Consider the following 18,147-nt stretch of genomic DNA (forward strand, 5'->3'; position numbering starts at 1 on the left):
CTCAGGTTCCCCTTCTCCTGCGCTTGGAGCGGGGCGGGCGGTTGAGCAGCCGAGGGGGGGGGGGGCGCGTAGCGGCTTTTTATGACCTGATCAATTTTACAGTGGCTTATTGAATAGCTTTTAATGCCCTTCTTTATTTTCAGTTGTAACCCGCAGAGTCTCTGCCGCTGCAGGGCTGATGTGCTGCTTCACCAGAGAGAGAGAGACAATAAATTTTAATACATTGTCTCTGGAAAATTACACATGTTTAATCATTGATTTTTATTGGCTCATCATGATAACATTGTCCCAGTGGGTGAGGGTGGGCTCTTAAAAGAGAAGAGGGTGGATTAGTTATGACATTTTAAAGACTGAACTTGACAAAATGAATTGTTGGCTCAGCCAACTTTCTTTGTCTAATGTACAGCTCATTGATTGGAACGGTGATGGTTAGATCCATGGACAATTTGATGCAGTGACTATTTTAACCTTGGACAACTGCAAAGTGGAGTCTTCACTAGCTATTTTTCTTTTCTTTTTACTAATACATCAGTGTTATCCATTAAAGTTGGCAGGATTAAATATTAACTACATCATGCACATTTCAATGGACAGTGAATTAAAACTATTTAGAGAGATAATTGACAGGTACATTCATTTAAATAAAGGCTCCGAACCTTGTCACCTCATTCTCATTCAGTCTTCTGTATATACATATATATATATACACACATATATAGTTAAATAGACAGGGTTATTGGAAGCGCTTTTAATTTGACAGCAGCCTTTCCAAAACCTAAAAATGTTCTGCATCGCGAGTTGAGGTACTACTACTACTACTACTACTGTGTGCAGTTTATTTCAGTGTATCAACTTACAAATAGATGTATAATTAATTTCTCTCTCATTGCCGTCGTTTCCCTTCTTACATCTTTTTATTGTTTCTACACTTTTTTATTATCTTATAAAGTGTAGTATAATAAATAAATAAATAGTTATACATACATTAAGTGTTCATGTTTTAAAAGTATCACCAATCAAAACCACATTCGGAGAAAAAGGTAATGCCTATTATTTCTCCTGTGTCTGAATTACTTGTTATGTTTACTTTTTTCCTCAGTGACATTCAGTGTGAAAGGTGAAATTTAAATGTGTGTACCCGCCAAGATTTATCGACTGCATATAAAAAAAAAAAAAATATCAGGATCATTAAGTCCAACTTTACTGCCATCAAGCTGATGAAAGCTGGCAAACACACAGACTTCACAATGCCTAGTGTATGTGTGTGCTTGTGTGTATAAGAGATGTGATAAGGTAGATTGACTCCTAATATAAATGGTGGAGGTGCCGACTGACGTCCGTATAGCAGTGCCCTTTGTGTCCCTGTCTGGAGGCATTATTCTGTGTGTGTGTGTGTGTCTCTGTGTGTGTTTGTGATCTTGTATTTAGCAAATACTGGATTCATGTTTGTGTGTGTTTGGGAGGATCTGATGGTAAAAGTCAGTGGCTTTGAGGTGAGTGAACACCTTTACATGTGTGTGTAGTCGTCTGCAGTCAAATCTCTCAGTGGATGTTCATCTCTCTCTCTCTCTTTGTCATATGTGCAAACACACGCACACGCACACACACACACAGACACATATACCACACATAAAACACACCCACAAACACGCCGGGGCAGGTTAGCCCTCCTCTACACCGGCACCTGCTCCGCTGAAGGTGAAAGAAGTGCTCACTTGAGCTCATTGAAAAGTAGATGTGACAGTAAATTTTTCAGGCCCTTGTGAGATGGGAGATCTTGTTATAGCAGTCAGGATGGGGGTCAGGGCAGTGGCTGCTTGATGATTGAGGAAAAGAGAAGTAAATTCATTCTGCTTCGGGCACTTTGTCAAGTGCCAGTAGCTTACCGTTGAGAGCCACTCACCCATCACCGTGTTACGGCCCCAGAGGTCACATCCACCGCCATAAATCTGCCTCGCCTCCTCGCCTGCTAAACCTATTGCCTTACCCCGAGTGAGCACGAGCTGGGAGAGAGGCTGCAGCAGCTGCTGCTGCTGCTTGTAGTCACTCAAATGAAAAAGAAAAAAAAAAAAAAAAAGACAGAGGGGAGAATATAGATTCTCCTATTTGATGCCTGTGATGGTGTAACAGCAGGACACTGGGTGTGTTGTTACACAGGGGAGATGTGTACATTTGGACAAATGGTCATGTTGTGAGTGTTTGTGAATGGTGATAGAATGGGGTATGAATATATATTGTATGTACTGAAAAGACATGGGCTTGCACATACAGGTAGAGTCGTTTGTAAATTCAAGGTAGCGTATTTATTTTAAAAAGAGAATTGTGCGCAACCCTGACAATAGCAGGAAAACAAAACAACAGAAGATCAGGAAGTCGTTTTTTCAGAGGCAGCGTTTTACGTTTTTCGCAGTTGTGAAAGAAATAACAAAAACTAGGTAAAATCAAAAGCAACTTTCCCGCTTTGCCAGCCTCAAAGTATTCGTCTTCACAGCCAGCTGATACTGTATGCCATCACCTCCCCAAAGACTCTCCCCTCTTCTAAAGACAACCTGACTCACTCACCAGTGCACACAATATGTGCACGGTGTCCAGTGTGGATGGTGGGTGCTATCATGGCACAACAGACCACGGTAGCTCCACAGTCATAACACGGTGTAAATTTTAATTTTGGATTTAATGCAGCGACATTGGACAATGTAATGCGAGACTGGTCCTAGGAAGATTTTTGTTTATTTTTGGGCATTTGCCAGCAGACTTTGTAGTCTTCATCAAATGCAAAGTAATCCGAAAGCTACGTTTTATATCTTATGAGAACCAAGGAAAATTTTAGGAAAAATGTACCCTTTAGAGAATTCTTTACTAATAAACATTTTCTGTTATTTTTTATGCAACATTAAAATCCCAGCACTTCAGTGGAATTCTTACTTGCTCCATATTCTTTCACAGGGTTAAGTTAAAAACAGACACTAACGTACACATATCCCAGGGGGATACTGTTCCCTGATTCTAAAACGGTAATTGATATATTATAGAGAAATATGGCAGAAATTATTGATATTTTTGCCATGTGCTATCATTTTTCTAGGACTATAGTCAGAAAAAGGATCTGGGTCTGGTGTGACGGCCTGTGTGTGTTTGTATGTATGTGTGTGTGTTGGTTTTTGTACACACGCTTGTCCATGTGTCTACAGTCTGTGAGTGATCGCCTTCTCCTTTCTGAAGTTTGTCATCTTGCACCATAATTACACCTGCCCCAACTTTGTCTTCATATGCATTCGGCTGCCGTGCTCGCATTTATGTGTTGGCACGCGTGTACGCGTAAGTGTGTGTGTGTTTGTGTGTGTGTGTGTGTGCGTGTGCGCACGCCTTTCAAGCTTGTCGTATATGACCGCCAGCCTGCTTTCAATATAGCCTCTTATTAGGTGGTGATTATCCTGCCCGCGTCTGGCTTTCTTCAGCGAATGACTGGAAGTTGGAGAGGCCAGGGGCACGCTGGGAAGAAAGGAGTGAAAACTTCCTGCACCCAGCTTTCACCCTACACCCCTCACCTCCAGCGTACCCCTCAACCTTTCAGGAAAGCACCTTGTACGCGCACTGGTATTTTTCTATAAACACTTGGAAAGTGATGCGCAGGAGGACTACACTTACATACAAGGATGTATAATATTGAAGTTCAAGTTCATTGCGTTTCCTTTCGGTTGAGCTATACCAGTTCTACCAGTTGCACTCATTGCATTGTGTCCTAAATTAACCTTTCCATTTATGGGCACTTGTGGACTTTTGGTTCATCCTTTTTTTCTTTTTCTTTTTTTTTTTTGCCACTGTTCTTTCTAAACACCATAAAATATTGTTGAATTTCATGTTTTACAAAGAGAGACTGGACTTAACCACAATATCGCAGTAGTTCAGGAAACATCTCACACAATGCCAGTGTCTTTATTGGATTATTGTGTTTACATAATCTTGATTGTCAACCGCAACCTAGTGGGCAAGTGCATTAATATGCAATTCTTCTAAGTGTACGTGGTGAAAATGCCAACACAAAACCCACAACGTATTACTAGAAATGGCCTGTACTTATGTTCACTGTCTTGCCCAAGGACACTTGGGTATTTTGAGGGGAAGGAGAATGAACCACCAACCCTATCATGTGTAGACAACTTGTTTTGCCATGTGAGCCACACCACCATAAAAGAAAACACTCTTTGCAAATATTAATAATAATAATAATAATAATAATTATCCTGACTTAAAATCCAAAAGCAGAACTGAAAAGCGCTGTATTTCCCTTCCCTGTTCTGCCCCCTTCAGCCACTCTCACATGCGAATCCAGTTTCCTGCTTTGTTGCGCTTATTCTTAGCATACTACAATCTAAAAAAAAAAAAAAAAAAACTTAATGAAAAAAATGGATAGACAGGAAAAAATGGATAGTACACAGAGTGGCAGGATCCCGAGGGCCTGGCTGGGACCTTTGTAAGAGCTCATACATCAGCTGTCCCCCGATGGTCTTCCAAAGAGGCACAACAGAGAAACACAATAGACTGGACAGATGGTCCCAAACAAAATGCAGTGGGTTTGATGCTATTAAAAGCTGTTTGCCTCATGCCAGACGCCAGCAAGTGTAGTGGTGCATTGTGTGATCACTTCTGAGTGACTGAATGTGTGTGTTTGACTACCGGCTTCAATGCCCCCCTCTGCTGAGTTTTTAGCCAACAAATGACCAGCTCGAGAATGATGTGTGTGTTTGTGCAGTTTCCTCGTAATTAGGATACAATCAAAGACGGCACGTGATTATGAAACACAAACGGTATGATGAGTGACTTACGCTCAGTGGACGCCAGCCAGCTCTGTAGGCCGTGACAAACCTTTGGCTGATAACCAATAACCAGACCCCAACATAAAATCCCCTGCCTCCCATCCACTCCTCCTTCCTCTCCCCTTCATCAGCTCTCCTAAAGAGCGGCTCTGACACCTCCGCATGATGAACCTCCTTCGGTGCGCTGACCTTTCTCCTTCGGACTAGTCACCCACCCTCCTGCCCTCTTCCATGTAGATGAGACAGAGACAGATGAAGATATTTTGTAATGTGCGTGTGCATGCATGGGTGGGCATCTTTGGGCGGGAGTGTCACGCGGTGACACGGTGAAATTAGTTTCGCTGCTGGTGGATGGTGGTCGTCCCACCTTCAGTTCCAACCAGTGAGATTAATCCAGACACGGGGGGGCCCCGCCGGAAAGAGGGGAAACAGACAGGTGAGCAGACAAATAGGGCGAGTGGGTTCATGACAACAATAAACCCACCGAGATTGTGTCCATATATCTGTGTGTGTGGCTTTATGTTGAACACAGTTTGTCAGACTGCTGTGGAAATAAATTATATAAATACATCCCCCACACACATTTTCTTTTTTTTCTTTCTTTCTTTTTTTCACAATTTCGATTCCTTCCCAATTTCCGTAAATGCTGTATTGCTCTAATGGATGATTGGTTTGCAAAAACAAAAACCAATCACAGCTTTTGCGAAAGGGTGCTTATGTTGTTGTCATTATTATGCTGCGTTAGGCAGCTCATGATGTCCTGCAAAAGTTATTTCTTACAGCAATCTGCATGTAACAGTACATTAGATTACATTTTATTATTATTTATTAAATAGTTCTCAAAGTATATCTGCAACCACAGATTAATGACAACATAGTGGCTAACTTTACATGTGTTCTTTGCACATATTTTTACTCACATCATAAAAAAAAGCGCATTGTTAAATAAATGCATGGGTTCGTGCAACAAGTACAACTAACGCTACATTTACTCAATATCTACAAAGTTGGTTTAGCTCACCAGCTGGCTTGCAAACGGTAAAAGTCACTCTTTCGTCACGCAGGAATAGTTTGATCGACTCTCTAAACGTCATTGATACCTGCATCCAGTATTTTCTAATATTACATTTTTCTGCCTGTGACGTTACTACATCAATTAGTACAACTGTGTCCACTGTGAGTAGTTGTCCGTAACCCTGGTTCCAACGTACAGCGACTCTGGTTCTAGCTCACAGTAATCTACTGAGTCGTTAATAAAATCTTAACTGCATCATTTTGGAGCAGTAAAGCCGGTGTCCGTTAGCAGTGATGTGGCTTTTAAGTTGTCCTTGAACAATACTGACCGTGCCCTCTCATCACTCTCCTCCTTCTAAGACAGTCCAAATGAGAGCATTAGCGAAGTGCCTGAAATGTAAAATGAGTGTCAGAAGTTGATGAATGTGGCATCATTAGCCATGCTTGTCTTGCTTTTTTCGTTTTCTGCTCTAATTGGCACCAATTTATAATCCTCCACCTTTGGGCCATCCTTTATAATTCTGTCTTGCTTCCTCCTGTAATTGGTTGAGTTCAGTGCATCCTACAGGTCACAAGGAGGGAAGAAGTCCTTGGATATTTTTTATTGTATTTGACTTGACTCTGCATTCATATATACATTAAAATAGTTTACTACACAGAGATGCTGCTTGCATGTATATGTTCATCTTAAAGTGTTAATTACCTTAATTTAATCTTCTTATTTATTTTTTTCCTGAATAAGGAATTTTGGAAGAGCAAATACTGATTACATTGCAGTGTAAAATAGTTAAAAATTGTTCAAACATATTATTTTCTTTATTTTTTATATTCATATGAAATATAAATGTGTTTTTTCAAAGAAAATACTGTATATTAGTTTTCAGTTGACCTGAACCCCCCCTTGCTGACCTAACTCTGTCTGTGTTTGTCTGATTTCAGGTCAGCTGCCCGTTCCTTGTGTTCCAAAGAGACCAGAAAATCCCATGAGCCAAACCTCCAAAGGGACTCATCTGGACAGAGAGGTAACTTACTTTTATACACACACACATTTTGTACGCCCAACAATAGGAATCAGTCTCTGTGGGACATTAAGGTTCGGATAGCCGGGAAGTTCAGTGGGTCAACAGTGGAATTTGATCTCTGACCCTGAGATAAAAAACAGACGTCATGGGGTTTAAACAATTACTGTATCGGGTTAGCACACTCATGCAAGTCTGTCACTTATCTCACTATAATTCTACTTGATTCAAATCATTATTATTATGCTTAACGTATAGCGTGTTCAAAGGACAATTCTGTTGATTTTTCAGTATTTTTCTTTCTTCTACTTTCTACAAGTAGTGTCTGTGTCCAAAGCCTGGAGTGACATATTTATTACAAAATATATATGTATATATATATGTATGTGTGTGTGTATATATATATATATTTAAAGAACACAGACACATAATCGCGGATCTATTACTAATATTACTATTAATAATATGAACATAATGCAGTATCTATTACTCAACTTTTATATGTCACTGTCCATATTCATCTCACACTTTTATCCTTGGAGCACTATTTTGATTCAACTTGAATATTCATTGAGACAAATCCTGCATAAAAGAAAAAAAGAAAAAGGTAAACATAAATATTATGGGCTTCATTATAAATGTGGCAATACACTTGCAATGCAGTGCAATATATATTGAATTTAACTTTTAAACTAAAGTTTGATTGCATTCGCCTATTTTATGTTTCCTATAAAATTAACTCATTTTACCATATATGGTACAGTTGATCCACTCAACACGCATTTTAGCTTAATTTTTATTCCCAATATAAATAGCACAGCTCAAATATTGTTTAAATTATTATTTCATATATAGATATATATTATTTTTCCAAAACTTGTTTACCTTTACAAGCATTTCTCTAATAAATTAAAATTAAAAGCTTTTGCATATTAAGTCTAGTTACAGTGCTGAGCCGAAAACTCCCTCACACACACTCTCTGCTCTCTATTGCTTGACTGACTGCTTCTCCACTGGAAAAAATCGAAATCCTCCAACACACAGATCAGACTCGCTGCATATCCTCGTCCCCCTGGTGGCCAGCACTAGAACCACATCACACATTGCTACATAACTGCATCCTCTGTCTCCACAGTTCGCCTCATTATAAACTGAAGCTGAATGACATTCAGACTTACTGATCTTTTTGACAGTGGATAAAATTCGCACTCTAGGATTTGTATAAAATAACCAGTTTGTTAAATGTGTGAGTGCATTTTCCTTAGAGGAAAAAAATGTTGTTTGCACGTTTACCTTGCCTGTTTGCAATCAACTGTGCATGTTTTGTGCTTTACATTCATGCAGTAAGAGGTTGCTCAAGGGCATATGAATGGTTATTCTTTGCTTATTCTTTACACACTTTTGGATTTTATTCAAAGCTGGACATGTCCCCATTGTTAAAGCCTCCCATCCTGTGGTTTTCACAGTGCACATGTCATATTCTGCGTATTTTAAATGAATGTATCTCGTTGATTGCTAAAGCAGTCATGTCCATTTAATATGGCAAAGTAAAGAGCTTGTTTTCTTTATTAGTTTAATGTAAAGTAATAAATCTTGTGCTGTACTAATATTCTTTACGATGGAAAGACTGAAGTCTGCAAGTTTATTGGAATCTATAACAAGATGTTGTATTATATCTAAACTAAATGGCACATTTAGTATGTTCCATTTGGTAAATAATGCTTAAAACAGACCCCTTCAGCACCCAGCTGTCTCTTTTTTTCTTCTTCTTTAACTTGGTGAACTGCTACCGCACAACAACTTTCAACTGTCCTGCTTCCAAACTGATCGAAGCTGACTTTCCTCTCCACCCAGCTTTGTTTTTCTTCGCAGCCGTTGGGTGGTCCTTGTCTCTCTCCTCTCTCTCCTCTCTTTCTCTCTCCCTCTCTCTTTCACTCTACCGCTCTCTCACTCATTGTCAAGTTCGCGGCGCCTGTTTCTCTTTGAGCACTGTGGGACCCAGGCATGGTCCGAAACCCAATACCTGAGTATACACAATTAAGTTCACACCAGAGGTTATTGGGTGGAAGTGTGGTCCCACTCCACAGAATGTGCGAGTCAGGATAGGAGGGTGTGAGCTGTTTATGTGCGGCTGGTTAGTTGGTCAAGGTTAACCAAATGATGGGCGGCGGAGGTGGTGTTGTCAAGTTGAAACAGTCTGAGGCTCAGCACTGGTCGGCAGTTCCCTGTGGAGGTTTACTTTGACAGGTTATGCTGTCCAAACGTAATAAGAGATAAGCTGCTGTGAAGTGTTCAGACTGTTACATCATCTTGTCCTTTGTTCATAGTCGCTACAGCGTTGGGGAGACAATTTTGTCTGGTATGCAGAAGCAGCAGAATATATATATAATATGTTTGGAGAATAAATTTCTTTAATGATAGAAGTTAAAAATAACTGCAGTAAATGACCGTCGCTATGGGAAAGATACAGTACGCTTTAATTTATCTTCTAATACTATTTTTTAAACCACGAAGTGGCCATTTTTTCAAACTTATACTAATAATGCTGCACTGTGCACTTTCTTCTGTACTTATTGGACACCTACTGTAACATTTTTTTAATGAACCGTGATTTTGAAAGAATCCATGATTTCCTGCAGGTCTTTTACACAGGAAAAAAAAAAAAGAAACAGTATTCCTGGTTTTGCCCAGCTGGGCTCACCCCAGCCGACCCTTGCAGCCTGTTGAGTGTTTCTGCGTTGGACCCGTTACCCACAGCTCCCTCTGAGTACCATTCACACGCGATTGGGAGTCCCATGACAGGCCAGCTGGAACCTCTAGTCCACCCTTACACACACACACACACACACACACACACACATTCGAACAAAAACCCTCCGTGGAGACACCACTGGCCAATCAGCCCGTCAGTCATTTGAGGGGAGGGTTTTGAACTTGTGCATGTGTGTGTTGGTGCTTCCTGTTTTGGCCTGGTTTTTAGTCCTTCCTGCCAGGAGAGCTGCCGGTGTCAGATCTGTCAGCTTTAGGACTAGCAAGACATGTAAAATCTAGACTCGGGTGAAACTAATCTGATGATTTTGCAGCTATATTTCAGATACATTTGTGTGTCAATTTTATTTTTAAATTCATTTTGTTAGTAAGGATAATTCTCTAGAGTACCTGGAGTAAAAAATCTTTAGAAAGGCAGCTATTCTGATTTTTTGTGGGTAGTTTAGCAGATATTTAAGAGATGATTCGTACTGTAATCTTAATTGATTATTGATCCTTCAAACCAAAGTGGAGTCATTTCTGTGGAAAATCGATTTTCAAGATAGCTTGATTTTCAAGCTAATAACTGTTGGGTATACACCAGTCGACCACTGTGAATATCACTGACCATCTTGTGACAATTCAATGTTCTGCTGGGAAGCTTTAGTACCTGGTGTGGATATCACACAATTACTGTGTGTATTTTAAGGCTTAGAAATCTAATATACATTTGCTGTTTATTGAAATCTTTCTTAAATAATTAGTATATGACAAAAGATCACAAATAAAGCTTTAGTTTTTAGCCCCTAAGACACTTTGTAGAATAAACATCTCATGTCTTAATCCAAACATTGATTATCTGATTAATCTATAGCCTCATAAAATAACAGCATATAATAAACTTTAGGCCAGATGTAGTAGACATGATAGCAGATCTGAAAAATCTGCATTGCATTGCATTCAAGTGTTTTTTTTTTTGTTTTGTTTTGTTTTTGAGTTTTTGAGATAAGCAGCCATTCACTAACAACAGCGATGGATGCATTTGCTTCTTGCTATTACAATAAAATAATTGCTAAATGTTTAATGTACCTAGGGGGGCCCAGACTTGGCCCTGCGTTTTGGTAGTATCGTATTGTGTAGTTTTAATCGAACATAATCTTTTTCTTCTGATTCTCTTTCCGCTGCTACCTTCGTATTTAATATCAATCACAGATAACCGTATGCACGCTGAATGTTTCCGCATTGCACACAAACATACTCTCAATGAGAAGTGGGTTATGCCTTGGGGGGTCACCAGTCATGTTCCATTAATCTGAAGCAACCTGTGGTGATTGATCAATTAGCCCCGCTTAAAGCTGGGGCTTAGGCTGATCAATAACACTGATCACTAGCCAAAGGTTTTTTCATTAAGACCTGCTGCTCTGCATGAGTAGACTCCATTAGCATAGGCCAAATGGACTGTGATGGATGCAAAACCTGAAAAAGTGCACACGGGCCACAGTTATTCTCTCTCCTTCGTTGATACTGTGAGTGCAAGAGAGAAAGATTACATTACATTACTGATGTACATGATTATAGTTTGCGTCAATGTGTGATTTGTTTGGATCACACAAATCTTTTAAAGCCATCTCTCGTCTGTCCAGTCAATTATATGTTGAAGACCATAAAAGTGTCTGACCTGTGTTATAATCTTCACAATATAGTTTCTTGGGAGCGCTAAAAAGTCAAACTATGTGTTAAAGAAGTATTCTTGTTGTTGACTCTACTCTGCTAATGCAGACAAAGTAATGAAACAGTGGCTGCATTAGGAAACACTATATACCTTCCTTTGCCAGTTCATTGGGTACACCATTGAAAACAAATAATATACAATAACAGTCCTCTGTTAAATCTTAGCTTTGTGAAGTTTATGGTATTTTACATTTGTTAACTAAGAGAGTTTTTTGGTTCGTAGAACTACTGAATTGCATCTCATTGTACCGACACGTTCCCATTATTTTGACAACCTCATCTTAGTCAGCGGGCTGGGTTAAATAACACTTTTTGTGTTTAAACACAATACATTTTAACAGCACCCCAAATTAAATGACCATCCAGTTTAAGTAGCTACTTTTCTTACACAGACTAAACACTATGGAGAACTGTAATAATAGAATGCACTCATTTTCACCAGTGTACCTAATGTTTTGTCAAGTGAGTGTATTAATAGCTTTTTTCACAGTAGTCAAATATATAATGTTGAAATCCATGTCTAATCTGTGTAAATTTGGCATGAGGACTTCGAAATGTCTTTTTATAAATACCAGAATCCATTAAAATCTCCCACTGAAAAAGGGCTCCTGCTTACGATTCATTGTAGGATGCTCTGAAATGGAGTAACTCCCTAAAAAAAAAAAAAAGGTAAATAAAATGTCCCAAAATATAACCTCACGGTATATGACTCATATTGAGTCTAAATAGTCTTTATGGTTCCATAGTGAGCATGTCTGGCTGCATTTCCCTTTTAGCCCAGTCATTGTCAGCATATTTGTTAGTTACCTGAAAAACAGCGGATGTTGCTGCGCCACAGCGATATGTCTGATCCACGACCCTGTCGAACCCACGGGATCATCCGTAGTCTAAAACACAAAAACACCAGTCAGCCACCACTGACAAACTCACCTTTCTCACCCTTCCCTTACCCTCACTGGGGCCAAGACCCATTGTTTCACTTAAACAATCCTCATTGAATTAAAAACTGGCCGCGTGCTTTGTTCAGTGAGGCCGATGCGTACTGCTGTCATGGGCCCCGTCGTTAATGTGCCATCACTACACCTCACATCCTCCACAGACACAGGCAGCAGTGAGCATATTTCCTCCATCTGTAGGTGAATGTGTGTCTCTCTATGAGTGTGCATGAGTGACTAACACCGTGCAGGCTTGTTGGTAGATGGGGTGAATGAGTAAGAGAAGAGGTTGGTGGGAGGGTCATTGCGTGTGTGTGTATGTACATGTGTGTGATCAGCGTTAAATCACTCAGCGCAGAGGAGAGCAGATAAGCACTGAGACATGATTTGCTTTGGTCACAGCTGGAAACACCGCAACGAACTGGACACATTTATGCAAACAGTAAGGTCGGGTCTAAACACTATGCAGAAAATGCTTTGCTAAAATCTACATCTGATCGAGCCGATACATCTTTATTGTAATCTGCATCGTTTGAGGCCAAAGTCAAAAAAACTGATTAGGACAGTTATGGGAAACTATATTATCTAATAACAACTCAATATGGGGCATTACATTAAAAAAATATATACAGATGCTACATTATAAAGATAAAATGAAAACAACATTTCTCTGACTTTTACCTTTAGTTTAAAGCTCCAGGAAATGTTTTCAAGACAAGTTATTCTGTATAGTTTTATTAACTATGTGTATAATTATATCTTATTCTGGATGACTGGTTTGATCGAATTGATTTAAAAGAGTGCTCCCACCACCTTGACTGTTTGGATAGAAATTATTTTTTAAGCACTCTTATCCAAGGCAACTTACACTGAACCTGTTCACTTTTTGTAAGGCCAGAGAAGCTGTTAATGTAACTGCATGAAGTGTCTGATTGGTTTTTGAAGAAATTAGGAAACACCTCAGTATGGAAACAGGAAGTTGAAACATCCGTTCCGCCTAAATCGCACAGTGTAAGATCATTGCAACAAATGCTGTGCAAAACAAGGGTAATGGTGTTCAGTTTTCATTGTAAGTTAAAGTCACACTTTGGATAAGTGTGTGGGCTGAATTTGTAGTTGAGTAAATTTTATTGCCCTCATTCATGCAATCCTGGGAAGAAAGGGCAAACTTAAGGTTTTTTGCAAGGGTCAGGAATCGAGACAGATTTCCTTCAAGAAGAGATGTTCATAAGCATGGTAACACTTGGGTGTGTTTGCGTTTGTGTGTCTGCGCTTGTATCTGTGTGTGTTTTTGCGGGAAGGAAGGGAGTTGGTCATAGAGATACTGGGGCAGACAGGAAGAGATCATCCTGGTGTTACTGTGGCTGGGGTGAAGCCCTCTGGCTCTCCAGGCCCGTACATAGTACACACGCAGGTTACTGCTGAACTGCTCACACAGACACCACCATGCATTAAAAATATCAAACGCGTCTTCTTCCTCACGCTTTCTCTGCGTCTGACCTTTTACTTTCAGTAATGAGTACCAGACATCTACTTTGTGACAATTTGCATTGATGTGCAAAGAGTTTTAAGTAATAGTCCGGCCAGGACATTTCCGTGAGCCGTGGGTGGGTGTGGGTTCGTTGGGATGGGATGGATGGATGGACGGATGACACTGTATCCACCCCCACTGGGGAAAGGAAGTCCCTATCAGAACACAACAGGAAAGAGACAGAGCAAAAACAAGTGCATGTCTTTTTGGACATTAAATCACTTCCTGTAGGACTCTGGCCTGCCTCCCTACCAGCCTCAACCTCCAGTTTTAATCAGTTTTTTAGCAGACAGAAATCGATCATGTCTTTTTATCTGTGTGCGCAAACATTTGCTTGTTCCTCTGGGTACATCTCTACAATGTTACAATGAGTGAAAAGACGCATCCCTAATAAAGACAGTTTGAGTCTCATCTAGAATAAGTGCAATATAACCGTTTACCAAATACAGAATACTTTTGCTTCCTTTGCAGGATCTGTAGCCTCATGTCCAGTGTGTGTATGTAAATCCATGAAGCCAGTCTGATTTATTGCTGCGACTTGCTGATGTGATGAGTATCATAGGATGCAAGTGCCGTATAAATCCCTGTATCCTGACAGATCACAAGCCCTGAGTCTGGACCTGGTGCCTTGATCTCCATCCAAGAACAAACACAAAGAGACAAAGGTTCATCTGTGGCTGGAGCAGGAAAAGGTCTTTTTAATAGTGACAGGAAAAGACAATGATCACAGTATTCATTCAAAACCAAAACACTGGCCCCACTCTGTCTTACTAGTCATTCTTTCTCATGTTGTGTGTGGAACTGACGGACTGGTTGCAGACATCGGACATATAAAGCAAATCTCATACACGTATTGGAAATGCAGCTCTCACACAGCGCTGTCCTCTCATCACAGGGCACAGCTGTAAAAAATATGACTTCCTTCCTAAAGGCAATTTCCTGTTTATGTCTAAATGCAGGTCAGGAGAGGGATATAGTGGTTCCTACCTCATCCACTGTCATCGCTCCCCCAAGTCCTTACGATGCAGGATGTTACCGAGCCCAGTATCATTATTTTGAACGAAATATTTGTCCAGGGGTAGCTTGGTTGCTGGAGACACTCAACCCCAAGCTGCACATTGATGTGTGGGTGTATGTGAATGAGAGTTAAATCACAAAGCACATTTACAATTCTCATCTCCGAAAATCCACCATGCAAAGACACTCTTGTGACATTATCTGGGTTTTCTCCAAAGACTTCTCTCTGTCTACAAAACTTAAGAGACGCTCCCCCACACACCTCCTGAAAATGTCTCAATTGCACACATATGGATCTTCCTTAGGCGCCCTGTTTGTTTCATTTTCTGCTGATTTGCCTAAAACAGGCAGCGGCCGCTCCTGTCAATGTTTAATTTAAGAGCTCATGTTCCCCTCTGCATGATACGTTGTGGTTGGGAGCATGGATGGGCTTGTCAAAAGGGGGAGGAGGGGGTCCAATGGGTGGGTTGGAGAAAATGGGCTGGAAAGGGAGGGGGTTGGTGGTGGAGACCCCCAGGTCTCCGGGCGCAGTCATTAAGATGGCTCCTCGGTTTGGAGATGAGAAAGTGTGCTCTGCACTCTGGGTTCATTGAAGATGCTCCCCTGCCTACTTGGTGCATCCATTATTTATAAGTTTTTACAAATTCCTACTGACATTTTTATCAGTTAAGACTGTCTCTTTCTTATTTGACTGCGCTGGGTGTGTCTTTCCTCTTCAACAAAAAAGTGCCGGTCAGAAAAGAGTAACTTACTGGTAAAATAAATCTGTACAGTACCTTTTACATGCATGTTCATATTTTTCTTATTTTTAGCAGTGATGTCCAAGTCAAATAGAAGCAAGTGACAAACGGTAGCATTTAGGAGTTGACACAAAAGTAATTATTTTGCTAATATTGAATTCAATTAGTCGGGGCATGGAGCGTTCATAATAAAGGCATGGAAAGTGGCAATGTCCATCATGTTAGTTAGGAATAACTGTGCGGTGTGAGTGTACATGAATGATGAGTACAAGTCTGACAGGAACGTGTTGTCTCTCTGCTGTCTACCACACCAGTCTAGTACATCTGTGGCAGAGCCAATATTGATCTGACTGGCTTCACACAGTCTTACCTCACCTTACAACACTCAGCTCACATTAGATTCTGAGCTTGATACGCACCGCTAGGCTCAGATACTCTCCCAGAGAGAACACTTGTCAAATGCCTGTTAACATGAACTCCAAAAGAAGACCTCCCATTTGCTGTCTATCATGCACTGATCTCTGGAGCTCTACGCAGAAAAGCTGTGACAACTGTTACATGTTTTTCTTTCAGGTCGTTGTCTTTGCAAATAAATTGTTGTTTTGATGGTACACGGGATTCATACTTTGTTGCCTATATTTGTTTCCAAATACTCGTAATGTGGGAACATACTCCAGAAAACAAACATTTATTTCCAGGATGTTTTCCTTTTTTTCAGCTTTTACAATCATGCATGCACGGCCATGCTTTGCTCAAGGGCACCTTTGCAGTCTAATCCAGCCAATTTTGTTTGTCTCTGTCTTTAACTTCCCCTCTTATTTTTATAGCTGGTAGTAATGGGGTGTTCATGGATGACAAATGCACTGTGCTGACACTATCCCCCTGACTTTAGAAGACTGATGTAGCTTAAAGCGATTTTAAAGCTTTAAAGTGACTTCTTGACATAAGGAGGTTGTATATTACTCAACCCTAGTGGAGACTGGAGATTTCCCGGCCCGGTGGCAGCTTCTTACTGAAAGATCATTTAAGCCTTTCAAATCCCCGTGAGGATGTCTTTCATGTTTTTAATCGATTAATCTTTATATATAAAGCACTTTAAAAACAACATGGTTGGCCAAAGTGCTGTACAAACTTATAAACAGATAAGAGGACAGATAAAACAAGATTAAAATCATAAAACAAACAAAGAATAAAAACAATAAGATGCCAATGTGCTGTTCATAGACATGGTGACAGATAACACAAGATTAAAATCATAAATCAATCAAACAATAAAAACAATCAGAACTAACATCTCAAAGTTAAAAACCAAAAGGAAAAAAAACATGTTTTAAGAGAGGATTTAAAAAGAAAGAGTTAGTCAAAGTTAGTCTGATGTGCAAAGACAGGTTGTTCCACGGTTTGGGGGTAGCGACTGAAAAGGCGTGGTCTTCTTTGTTTTAGGGACAACCCACAATGACAAATCTGCTAACCTGCCAAGAGCGTGAAGGAGTGTATGGCTCGAGCAGGTTGGACAGATACTGTGGAGCGAGGCCATGAACAAATTTAAAAACAAAAGATTTTTAAATGAAACTGGAAACGAGCAGCAACATTTTGAACTCAACTGTAGTCGAGAAAGTGACGACTGGCTAAGCCCAGCAAGTGCATTACAACAGATAAATAAATAATAAATAATGACACAAAAATAGATGGTTTTACTTTGGCAAGTTGTTTCATTTGGAAAAAACTTAACTGAACTGAAATAAAAAACACTGGTTTCATCTGTGCACCAAATTTGAGATCACTGTCTAGTCTTACACCAAGGTTTGTTACTGTCTGTGTCAAATGTTGATTTAAAGGCCCCAGATCAGCATGGACCTTGGATGCATCTCTAGGTCCAAACAGCATAACCTCAGTTTTGTTATCATTTAGGCACAAATGATTTATGGCCAGCCATGACTTGAGTTCTGCAAAGCACTCTAGCAGTCGGCTTGCAGAATAATCATAAGCTTGTTTAAGTGGCACATAAGCATAGAAATGAAATGCAATGCCATGTTTCTGGAGAACTGATCCAAGAGGATGTAAGTAGAGGGAAAAATAAGAGGGCCAAGCATAGAGCCTTGGGGCACTCCCAACCTGAGAGGTTCTGTATAAGACTCAGAGGCCCCAACACAAACACATAAACTTCTCTCAGTTTGGTAGTACTTAAACCAATATAAGGCATGACTGCGAATCCCCACACAGTTCTCCAGTCGAGACAGGAAGACCTGATGATCCACTGTATCGAAAGCAGCTGTTAGGTCCAGCAGAACCAAAACAACACAGGGACCAGAGTCTGTGGCTAAAAGAACATAAATAAAAACTCTAAACAGTGCAGACTCAGTACTATGACGGGCTCTTATGATGTTGTCATACTGTATCTTACCTCAATGGATCTGACTGGAGTTGTTTCATGTGAAAACTTGTTGAAAATTATCTTGTTGGCGAGTGTAAAATTTGGGACATGGTCTGAGTATGAGTACTAAACAAGCCGTATTTAGTTAGTTGTCATGTACAATGTTAAAAAGTAGTAGAAGGGCAAATCAACTCACCACCACTGGATTATGTGTAATTTGT

At 40.1% G+C, this 18,147-nt stretch overlaps 1 protein-coding gene across 2 annotated transcripts in view; it reads left to right on the forward strand.

Moving 5' to 3' along the window:
• Positions 1-18,147, forward strand: part of LOC125009064 (adhesion G-protein coupled receptor D2) — an 80,673-nt gene that overhangs the window by 54,749 nt on the left and 7,777 nt on the right. For both annotated transcript variants that reach the window (XM_047586607.1, XM_047586608.1), the window contains one exon: positions 6,771-6,853. In XM_047586607.1, the coding sequence (XP_047442563.1) occupies positions 6,771-6,853 (83 nt within the window). The remainder of the gene's footprint in view (positions 1-6,770; positions 6,854-18,147) is intronic.

This window comes from Mugil cephalus, chromosome 6 (genome assembly GCF_022458985.1).
Source record: "Mugil cephalus isolate CIBA_MC_2020 chromosome 6, CIBA_Mcephalus_1.1, whole genome shotgun sequence".
Lineage (NCBI taxonomy): Eukaryota > Metazoa > Chordata > Actinopteri > Mugiliformes > Mugilidae > Mugil > Mugil cephalus.